We start from the raw sequence: 12,271 nt of genomic DNA, 5'->3' as shown, positions 1-12,271 counted from the left end.
GTTATCCAGGTCACAAAAGCAAAGTTTGAAGGGAATAATTGCCATTTTCTGTACTTTTACAACATAAGCAATAAAAAAATAACACATACTATTCAGGAACAAAATTTGTGTTACATATTATTACATTTAATATAAGCATTGGATTTCTGTGCATAACTTTTAAGTATCTTTCCTAGTTATTAATTTTTAATAATTTCATCCACTTTGATTTAATGTGATATAAATGATTGTAATTATTTTATATTAAATAATATTTCCTTGTAAATACATTTCAGTGAAAATGTTCAAAGGCTAGGTATGATACATTGTATTTTTGTTTTCACTCCTTGCTAGTTTTGTTTTATCAAATCAATGTTATCTTTTAAGTTACTTTGTTATAATCATCGGCCTTGGTAATTGCTTGTTGTAAACATAAAATAATGACAATAAAGTTATTAAAAGATAAACATATGTCCCTGCAAAAGGCTAATAGGTAATAGTTTTGGTTTATCAACTTTCTATATTCAGTTTATCTTGTGCATATGTTTAAACTAGTCTGTTCCCTGTAGTTATTCTTAATTTACATTAAGGAAACATTGTTAATATTTTTTATTTTTATTCAGAGAAAACTTGTGTCAACTAATACTGAAACGTATTGGTCAAGAAACTTTCTTTGACAAATTAGGCTCTGTATCCAAGCATGAACTCTACAGTCGTGCTGCACAAAAACCTCATCTGAAATATAAACAACCCAGTGAGGTTCTCTTTGACTATGAATTTTGTCGTCTTTTCAAGTCATTAGAAGGTAAATATACTGAGGATATTTACCCAGGCTTTGTTCATACACAGTATGAGGTGGCACATTGGTACTTGTAGTTTTAACTGTTTTATAGTATACTCTTATAGAAGTTAATTTCATAAAACAAATTGAGTTGTCATATTTCACACATACTAGAGGTCTAGTCAAATATACTCCTGTATTTTATATAGACACATACACAAATGATTCTGTTAAGTCACAAAGTGCTGTTGACTAGCTGTTTTACATCTAATCAGTAGGTTCAGGATTAGAGATGACTGGTGCAGGTAGCTCTTGTGTGGTTCCATAGAGGGAAAGTGGAGTGCTTATGAACCTAAAACACAAATATTTTGAGTTTGATTCCCTGTAATGGACACTGCATATAGCCATATTTGGCTTTGATCTAAGACAAATTTGTGTGTGTATATGACTTTGTGTGAATGTATGAAACAAACATTCACATTGAAGAATGGTGTATAATTTCTATCACAGTTATATAATATAATACAGGAAGTAATTATTTTTGTGCTGCAGGTTACCTCTTACTTTTTTTTTGCAACAGAAAATATTAATTAAGTATCATTTATCTTAATTACCCAATTATTTTATTGTAAAGTGAGCAATCACTCCAGAAACAAAAATATTTATTTAAAATATTGTATTTTGGCCTCTCTATGAGCATTTAAATGTGTCTAGAATTATTCTAATTATTTGGTAATACTATCCCTCATTTAACCTGAAGTTTTTTTTTTAAGTTTTAGTGATATTTTCAGAAATCTGCAAAATTTGAGTTCATAATAACCAAACTTAAGTATTTGAAGTGTGTCTTGAAGTTGAGAATAAATTGTTGTATACTGTAATTTCACAAAGCTTGTATTTTATAAAAGACATTTCAGTGTAATGTAATTTTCAAAGTCTGTATTTTGTTGTTACAACTTTTGGTCTCTCACAGGTGCAGTCATCAGAGCAGTTCAACCAAAACCAAAAGATTTAGTGAATGGACCAGAATCCAACATGACAGTCCAACAACATAGTTTGTTACAGCAATACAAAGATGTTATCAGAGAACAGGTACAAATATTAACTTATTTGTGGACAATTTATTTTATAATAAACAACTACCTTTATTTGCACTCTGAGGTATAAACTTAAATTATAAGGTAGGCCTGAAGCCCTACCAGACCTTTAAGTTTATCTAAAAAAAATACAGTAATAAAAATGTAAAAAAGAGAGACAAATAGATCATTAAAATATTTAAAAAAAAAAATTCTCAAACTAATTGAGTAATTAAGTCATAAAAACTTGTAAATTTTGCAGTTACTTTGAAATTATGCAGAGAATGATAAGAATGTGTTATAGATGTAAAATAATATTAAACTAATGAAAGAAATGTAGAAAACTGTGGTAAAATACACTGCTCAAACAACCCACCAAGACTTAAAAAAAGAGAATTTCTCAGATAATAACTATTCTTTTCACACAAAAATGTTATCTTCTTGTGTATCTGCCGATGAGATTTGCATGCAGTTGGTTTTGAGGTAACTTCCACTTAATACACAGTAATTCCCTTTATACACTTGCACTCACAATAATATTATTTTTTCTTCCTCTGCATTGTGTGATGCAGATGTGTTTAACTTTCACCTGTCTTTAATTTGATGTGGTTTGTAAATGAAAGTTTAATTTGCTTCAGTGTTTGTTTCAAAAGCTTTATGTCAAGAATTCTTAACTACTTGTAACTTTTACACACTTATTTTTTAGTCTTATATTACATTGCGATAAAATCAGCTTTTGTTCAGTGTGTTGAGATTTATTACATGCTTACTGGGTCTTCTATTCTTGTCCTTTCAGCTGATGCAATTTCTCCTCAGTCAAGAATGGCCTATTTGACTGCACATTTAACCTATTTCCTTTGTGTATCACCATACATGTACAATATATTTCTGAATTTCCTTCTTAGGTATGTTTTTATCTTGTTTTTTTTCCTCTGAGTCTTTGCATGTTATTAGGGTTTATGCTGTTTCCTTTCTTAAACAGCTTCTCTCTCATATCCAAATGCCTCATCCCCTAGTCTGCAATTGACCACAGTCAAGGTGTTAAACGCCTTTTTACACATTTCCTTTGATCCATCCTCCATATGCTTTCAACTTTCGGTCCATGAGACTCAGGTCTTTTAATTTCTTGCACTTCCCTTCAACATTTTTTTTGTATTTCACTTTTGTATTCTAATGGCCTTCACTCACTATTTTTGTAGCTGAGGGCTGTCATTTGTTTTCTAAGATGATTAACTTCTGTTGGCTCATTCTCTGGTAGTATTCTCTTCTCATAGTTTCCTTATTTTGAAGAGGGTGCCTTGGTTGGACACCTTGGTGTGGATTTCTGTACGTGGTGAGGGGACCTCCCAGGGAAGGTTCTGTTCTTTCAGTTTACCTCCTCTGGGATCTAAACATTCACTCGTGTTTGACATGTGTGGTGACCCGTGAAGGGGAGGAGATGATCCTGGTGGTTCATAGGTCCAACCCTAACACACCACTTTGGCCTTGAATTCCTGCAGATGGTCTTGGGTCAATTGGCTGGTCCACTTGGGCTAGGGCCAACCAAGTACCAGTATTGGATGTTCTCAGCAGGTGTTGTGGACATTGTATATGATGCTGGTGTTTGGGTATAGTGCTCACACAGCTCTGGCATTGCTGCAGTGTCCATGTTTGACATTGTAGTGCATCAAGAGCTCCATGGTGGATGGTGTCAGTGGGCACCGAAATCTCCCTTTTTTATTATGAATCTTCCAAATAAAAACTTGAATAAAATAATGAAAAAACAGTCAATAGGTAAACGATCATGTTTTGAAGATTCTGAGCAGCAATCTTCAACACCTGTAACACCTATTGTACCTCATTTTCTTATCTTACATTGTCTTTCAGACAAACTTTAGGTTCAAATGTCTCCCTTTTTCATTCAGAAGGGAGCAGAGGGACTTGTTGGCTCTCCAAAGTCAGTAAAGAAACTTTGATCTGGTGACATATCCACATTTCAACATGGTGAACTCCTCTTGCATTCAAAGGCAATTGGGGATATACCTATTGAGGTAACACCTCATGCTACTTTGAATTTGTCATGAGGAACTGTTGTTAAGAAGGATTTGAAGAACATCGAGTCTTAGATTCTCATTAGGTTTCTCCACTCAAGGAATTTCTGCAGTGAGGCATATATCCACTTACAAATATGGAATTATAATGCTGACCAATGTATCCTCACTCTGACATTTACATTACCATTTCCACCTGCCACCATCAAGGTATGTTATTTTAATTACAAGGTATAGCCATACATTCCAAATCCTCTCTGATGTTTCCAGTGTCAGTGGTTCGGTCACTCAAAGACGTCATGCTGTGGTTCCTTGACATGTGCTCGTTGCGGTGGCAAGGACTGTGATGTCTGTGAGTGTGAAATGGACCCTTGTTGCATCAATTGCAATGGCTTTCACCCATCCTACTTTTGTTCTTGCCCTAAATGGTTGGAAGAAAAAGAGGTGCAGCATTTGAAAACAGTTCATAACATTACTTACCCTGAGGCTCGAAAGTTTTTTATCCACCAATTCATCTCGGACATATGCTGCTGCACTTCGGTCCACAACTGCAGTGGGAATAGGAATGCAGACAGATCTCTCTGTGCCTCCAAAAGAATCATTCTCAAACCAAATGAAAAGTTTTTTACCTCCATGGCTAAAAAGTTGGTGAATCCACTTCAACACTTATCTCTGTCCCTTACACATACTCCAACAAATCCCAAGGATAGCTTCATTTGGTTCCAGGTACAGGCATTTCCTTGGATACATCTTCATGCAAAACGATTATTTGTTCACGTCCTCAGTCAATGGAATTCTCTTCCAACAGCAAAGACCTGCACAATTGACCTTGGGCAGGATCCATGGAGGTTGATAGATCTCCATCGAATAAGGACGGTAAAGAAAAAAGACATGGTTGTAAATAGAAGGGTTCTCCACCCAACTCACCTGCATGTAAATTAAAATGTCTATCTTGATAGAATGAAACTGTCAATGTTTACATTCTAATCAGGATGACATCAAAACACTGATTGCTTCCTAACATCCTGTATGTTCTTCCTTACAGGAAACTTTTCTAAAAACTGCCGATACAGTCACCTTTCGGTGGTTTTCTTTGTACAGAAATGACAGGCTGTGTGATGGACAAGTGCATGAAGGGGTGGCACTGTTGGTTGATTAGCATGTGCCTACCCTGTCTTTGTCACTCGACACACCCTTGTAGGCCGTAGACATTCTTGTTTCTTTGGGTCATACCATCATTGTTTGCTCTCTGTTCCTTGTGCTTGTAGAGACATATGTTTAATAAAACCTTGAAGCTCTCATTAACCAGTTACCGACTCCCTTTTTAATCCTGGGGGACTTTAATGGACATTTTCCCTTTGGGGAAGTGCTGATTTTGATAGGAGGGGTTGCTCTGTAGAGTGTATGCTCTCTCATCACAACCTTTCTCTTTTTCAGTCCTGGTTTTTCTACTTATTTTCATGCTTCTAGTCAGTTCTTTACTGCTATTGATCTCTCAGTTTGCTCCTCTTCATTATTCTCCCACTTTTCATGGAGGTTTGACAATAATCCATGTGGCAGTGATCATTTTCCTATAATTTTGAGAGAGACTGGCCATGGTTGATGCCACCTGACCCCCATGCCCCAGTGGAAGCTGGATCACACAAACTGGCCTTCTTTTCACTGCTCTTGCAGAACCTGATTCTTCCATCATCCATAAGCCATCAATAGACGACTGTGTGGCAGCAGTAACTGACTGTATTATACAAGCAGCTGCAAAATGTATTCCTAAAACCTCGACACATTTTCCACTATATCCTTGTCCGCTGTGGCATCCTACCTGCCACATGGCACGGAAGGCTCAAAAACAAGCCTAGGATACTTTCCATAGATATCCCACAACTTTTTTAACTGCATCGCTTTCCAGCAGACCCGCGCACATGCTCGGTGGGTAAGACGTCAAACCTAGAAGGAATTTTGGATTAAGTTCACAACCAGCATATCTTCTATCATCAGTTCCAAAGTCATATGGGACAAGATTCAAAAGGTCAGTGGGCAATATAATTCTGTTCCCCTCTCGATCTTGCTCTGATGGCCAGGAAGTAGCTGATACCCAGAACATCGCCAATACTTTAGGTGAAAACTTTTGCCGGGTATCTAGCACTTCTGCTTCTTCCTCCACCTTCTTAGCCATCAAGACTCGAGCAGAGCAATCATCTCTTTCCTTTCAAGCTGATTGTCTCTATGAATAGTCATTCCTTTACACTGGTGGAACTCAAACTAGCCCTTCATCAGTCTGTCAGTGCATAAGTTGGACCTAATGATGTACACTATGAAATGCTGTGCCATCTATCTCCTCCTTCTATTGCTATTCTTCTGATTGTTTTTAACTGGATATGGCAGTAGAATGTTTTTCCTGATGCCTAGAACCAGGCTATTTTCATACATTTCTCTAAGCCTGGGAAGGATCCCAAGAGTCCTTCATACTAGCCTCCAGTTGCTTTGACAAGTTGTCTCTGTAAGTTCTTAGAGAGGATGGTTAATGTTTGTCTTGTTTGGTTCCTCGAATCAAACAACCTTCTTTCGCCCACCTAATTCCGATGACAGTGCTCCACTGTGGATAACCTGATTCAACTTGAAACGTCAATCAGAGAAGACTTTTTCAAATGACATCCTGTACCAATATTCTTTGACATTGAGAAGGCTTATGATACAACATGGAGGTATGACATTTTGTAAGACCTCCATATATATGGGTTACATGGCCATTTGCCCATTTTTAGTAAACATTTTTTAATGGACAGGAGATTCCAAATTTGTATGGGTTCGACACTTTCCCATTCTTTTCTATAAGAACTTGGTGTCCTTCAGGGCTGTGTTTTGAGTGTCACACTTTTCAGTATAAAAATTAGTGCCATCACTGAACAACTCCCTCTCACTGTTGCAAACACGCTCTATGACGACTTTCATATCTCATGTCAGTCGTCGAACATGAGGTATATCATTTAATTTCTCTTTCTCTGAGACCATTTTCATGTACAACAGGGTATTCACCCTGATTCTGAACTCCGCATCGGTGAAGTTGTGCTGCCTGTGGCACCTGAGACAATCCTTACTGTGGTTCTTCTTTGCATGCCCCAGTGTTTATTTTGTCTGCTTCTTCAGTTGGCTTTAGAACCTCTCTTCATGTATTCAATGCCCCTTCACACTTTCTTCCTCTTTACACATCTCTTTTTCATCAAGAGATGTTATCCTTCCCTCTTTGAATGTAGGATTTGTCCAGTCCATTGAATTGCACTCTTTTGTCCTTTAGCATTCTTCTTGTCTTATTCATATTGCCTTTCCACTTTATATGTTTATTGAAAACTGTCACACCTTTCCTCCCAGTTGTCCTACTGTGTTTCAGCTTTCTGCCTTTTCTTCAGTTGGCTATACAAACATGGTTTATTGGTCTCTGCCATTGCTGTTTGTTTTTTGACTTCTTTTTTCCTTGGGATTTTCTTTATACAAGCATGATTATTTAGCTAACATATTTGAACATGAATGTAATTTTGTTGACAGTCTTTTGTTTTGTTGTCATTCTTGTGATTATATTTATTGCAAATCTTTATTTTTTTTTCCTTTCAACTGTTAAATGAGAAGTTTGAGGCAGTGCTTCACGTAGTTATTGTTGGATATGTAATACTGTTTCAGTAACTTAAAATAAGTTGAACAGCTTAAAAATATTCATATTGTTCCACAGGACCAAAGACTAAATGAACTACAGAAAGATTTCAATGAGCTGAAGAGTGAAAATGAGAAATCCCAATCTCATATGGAAGAAATGACAAGTACAATACAACAGCTTCGAGATCAGAATGCATTGTTGAAAGCACAGCGAGGTAGAGATTTCCTAAATTGTTTGAGATTACTTTACACATACATGTATAACTCTGAGTAGCATGTCGAATTATTTTTGTACATTTTTACTAATAGCTTTGTCTAATGTGGTATTCTGTTTCTTTTATGAGGACAAGTTACATCATTAAATTTTTAAAATTCTGTCTGATTTCTCCACTTCAAGTAAACAGTAAAATGAAATAATAAATGAAATTTTCATATTTAAAATTTTAATAACATTTGTCTTGGAATAAGTAATAAAACAAATTTCACACTACTAACCTTGATTAAAATTCCACCATGTTTAAATTTCTTCCCTACATTGATAAATATTGTCAGTATATGAAACAAAGCTGCACATATGTGTGTGCTATTTATAATGTTGTTTGAAAATACTTTTGAAAAAGTAAATCTTTGAAGTTGGTAGTATCATAGCCTGTAAAATTTAACTGGCTTCCTATATTGTTTATTATGATTTTCAAGTTCCTAACCCAACAAAACCATAGATATTTCATCTGACATCTGGGATTCTTTTCTTATATACAGTCTATTTGTAGTAAAGCTTCATGTCTTCCCTATGTAGCTGTTAATTTCAACACTTTTAGTTATAATGTCGCGGCCTTGATTGCTTGCCTTTAAATAATCTGACCGTATTTTGGTTTATGTATTTTAAGTTTATTGGTTTTCTGTTTGTTTTTCTTTCAAAGAAATATTAATTAGCATTTGTCAGTTGTCTTTTGCTTAACAAAACTACTATTTTTAATCTAAAATTATAAACTTTCCCCTGACATGAACTTAGAGATTAGCATTATTTTTGTGTATGTTTTATTTGAATAGTTGTCCATAATTTCTAAAAAGAGTACAGAGGTAACTTTTATATTAATATTAGCCATCCTTACTCAGAATTGCCCAAGTATTATCCTGAACAGAGGATGATGTTAAGCTAATTTTAAATGGAAAGGATCAGTGACTTAAGATTAATGACTTAAGAATTAAATGAAATAGATGAAGTCATAAATTTAATATGCAGCTTCCCCTCCCCCCATAGCAGTCAAACAGTTGTTGCAGTGCCCCTGGATAAACTTAATTTTTTGGTTTCTTGTGGAGTCTCACTGTAATTTTTGCTGCATACATTTTGCTAATTGCAATTGGCAATAAAAATTTTCTTTTTTCTTGACATTTTACTGTCAAAAAAATATTAGCATGCCTGTCTCCCCTTTCTCCTCACAAAATAAAGTAAATAAAAACAAATTTATTTTTACAGAATTTTGTAGGTTCAACTTGTCTAAAATAATTAGTTTTGTTTGTTTGCAAACAAAACAGGGTTTGATGGGTTTTTATTCTGATAATGCATCAACAGCACACATCTCTATAAAATACAAATAAATATTTCTGACTATATTTCTCTTAAATTAGACTGAAAATCTAATTTGTCTTCTGTGGAAAAATTAAATTTCAAACCTGATTATGCTTTTTCCATATCTTTATAGGACTATTATTGTTGGGGCTGAAAGATGCAAACTTAGCTTGAAGAAAGTTTTGCATTATTCATATCTCTTTCAGTTTCATTTTTCATTTTAAATATAGTCAGATTTGTTCTTTCCACTGCACAGGTGATAACTCTTATTTAAAATTTTTTTACAATTTGCAACTCATAAATTTTGTTTGCTCAAACACAAGTTCAGTGAAAGAAATTTTAAATAATAAAAATACAGAAATAACATTTTTAAAACAACGTTTTATGTCAATATATGTCAAATTGTTTTTATGTAAATGGTTTTATTTGAAACAATAACTTGATATTAACATTCCTTAACCTTGCACATTTGTTTTGAAAATAATAATATGGATTCCAATACATTTTTGCACAATGACAGGGTTTTGAAAGTTATGTGGAATAAAACCTAAACTCTTGTTCAACCCTCAGCTTAACAATCACTCTCAGCTAGCCAAATTAATCAGCTTTCTTTATAATTTAAAATCAAAAACAATATTTAGAAACTTACACAAAAATAATGTCTATGTGGTTTCTTTGTAAAATTAACCCTTTAATTTTACACTGTATTATTTGGAGAATTAAATATTCCTTTTTCTTTTCTATATAATAATTGTAGTTGTATTTTCCTTATGTTTTCTTATATCAAAGCAATCAATTTATATTCTGTTTTCATCACAATTGCAAGTATATAATAACTTTAATAGCAAGTGTCAGCTATTGTTATGACTGTTGCCTTGATACCTGTTTTAAACAGTTTTATTGCTCATTGCATTGTTGCTGAGTGCCTTGTTCTGATGAAGGCTCTGGTAAGAGGGCAAAAAGCTTGAAGATAAAAAAGTATGTTAATGTAGTCAAAAGTCTATATGTAAGAAAAATAATACCCAAGTGCACACACTTAGTGTAGTATTAGTATCTGTTTAACATTTCAGGTCTCTAGGTTCATTCATCTTTAAGGCATAGTGTTGAGTGACTGACATAAAAACACACAAGCTGTTTTATTAGTTTGCATATAGTAAGATAAATACTATTTATTGATATTAGTTATATATATGGATATATAGATAACATATTGTGCTGCAAATTTTATTTGAAGTGGACTACTGCATAACGTCATTAGTTTTGTGATTGTATTATGGCCATTAAATGTGCATTAAACCTGTTTTAAAGTCAACTGTTATGAATATATTGTGTGATTTGTTTTGGTTTACATGTTAAGCACCATTCAAAGAATGGGCTCTCCTCCTTCCAGCTATTTATGAAGACCCATTGTAGCAAATTTCTCAATGCACAGTCTTGGTAGTGCAGTGCATTCATATTTTCAATTCATCAGTCACAAGTTTTTGTTGTGGTTTTAGTTGTTTCTTTGATTTTAAATTGAAATATAGTATGTATACAACAATATATACACAGAGGGTGGGCAGAGAAAAGTGAACCTTTTTGAAAATGTTGTTACTGTATGTCTTTTATTAGATAACAGAAAAATATATAAAACTATATGTTTTTAGAATGTACTTGACGAGATCTGTTGAAATACGACCTCAATTTTAATTTTAACACTGGCTTTTGTAAGAACCTAAAGTGTTGTGCACCTGCTGTAATATTCTTATTCCAATTTGCTTACAAAATGATCAAACCAATTCTTGTCTGTAATTTACGGTTAAGAGTTTTCATGGTAAGAGTGGATATAATTCTGTAATGCTCTGTTGGTTTTAATTTGACAGTTGGCAAAGCTCTTTACTTTTCTGTTTTTGAATGAATATTTTATCTCTTCATTTCTTATGGGCTACTTGGCTTCTCATACATCTATCTTTTGTTAAGACACTTTGAGCCTTCTCTTGTAAAATTCATTACTTCCATGTATGATTTTATTTTTTTTTATTCCAACATCTTCCTTGCTTAAAAACATATAAGGATTGTGTCATTGCTTTTGTTTTAAAATCTTTCATTGTGCCTGTTTTGGTTTTAGTTTTTGGCCTCTCATCTTATCACAGAGTTTTCTCTTAAGTAAAATTATTTTATTCCATGGTTATTCCTTTCTCTCCAAAATGTGAGTGGCATGGTATAAAGCAGATAATTTATTTGTACCTTCCCCAACCAAAGTGTCTAATGAAGGCCTCAAACCAACTTTTGGAGAATAACTGTTGATTTCCCTTAATCATTTTTTTCTGTGTTTAATTTTTCTGTATATTTCTTATAATGATTTTGGATTAGTTTAATTGTATCAGTTTTTATATTTTGCTTATTTGAACTATATGAAAAACCTCTTCTGGTGTTTTTGTACATTTTTGAAACACTACGCACCATGCTGGTTTTTTTTATGTAAATCTGTTTTGTAGATTCAGGTTTTCAGTTTCTAATTTTACTGAGTATCTGAAAGCTTCTGAATATATATAGAAAATGTTTGTTAAACATATAAAAAAAATTGGTAAAAAAATTGTATATCTACCTCTAAATTTTTCATTTTCTGTGTATACATATATACATTGTTTATACATCAGAACAGCTGTTACACAAAAAATTTAGCAATTAAATTGTAACTGTATCTACCAGTACATTATAATGATTAACAACTTGGAGTACAGAAATGATTTTATTTCTCATTAAATAATAAATGACATTTCAGATACTATTTTATAGCTTTAGGCAAAATTCAGTTTTCCAACCCATGGCCCTTATGTCTGCTGCATCTACAAATATAAATGTCTTAGTGTTAATGGTTATCTACCTATTTCAGTAAACATATACCAATACAAATATAATTCCAGCCACTTGTATCATTGTACGTATCATACAAATTCCCTAAGACTGTTGAAAGCCATTAGGAAAATTAAAATATAATTTGACAGCAGCTGAATATTATACTAGATATAAATTAAATATCAAGATGTGTTTTTTGTAATGATAGCTGTATGTAAAATTCCAGGAATGCCTATGAAAAGCAGCAACTAGTTTTAGAAATGCTACAGTTACAAAAAAAAGTTTTAATATTCAACAGATGATTTATCAAGAAATATAAAAACATAGTATCATAAAAATTAATATTTGTTACGTA

General features: G+C 33.5%; 1 protein-coding gene across 2 annotated transcripts in view; it reads left to right on the top strand.

The window, feature by feature from the left end:
- Positions 1–12,271, top strand: part of p115 (General vesicular transport factor p115) — an 80,167-nt gene that overhangs the window by 46,457 nt on the left and 21,439 nt on the right. For both annotated transcript variants that reach the window (XM_076471276.1, XM_076471275.1), the window contains exons 15-17: positions 603–784; positions 1,731–1,849; positions 7,585–7,723. In XM_076471276.1, the coding sequence (XP_076327391.1) occupies positions 603–784; positions 1,731–1,849; positions 7,585–7,723 (440 nt within the window). The remainder of the gene's footprint in view (positions 1–602; positions 785–1,730; positions 1,850–7,584; positions 7,724–12,271) is intronic.

The sequence above is a fragment of the Tachypleus tridentatus genome, chromosome 12, assembly GCF_004210375.1.
Source record: "Tachypleus tridentatus isolate NWPU-2018 chromosome 12, ASM421037v1, whole genome shotgun sequence".
NCBI classification, from domain to species: domain Eukaryota; kingdom Metazoa; phylum Arthropoda; class Merostomata; order Xiphosura; family Limulidae; genus Tachypleus; species Tachypleus tridentatus.
The sequence above is the reverse complement of the archived record's forward strand: the minus strand, read 5'-3'. Positions and strand labels throughout refer to the sequence as shown.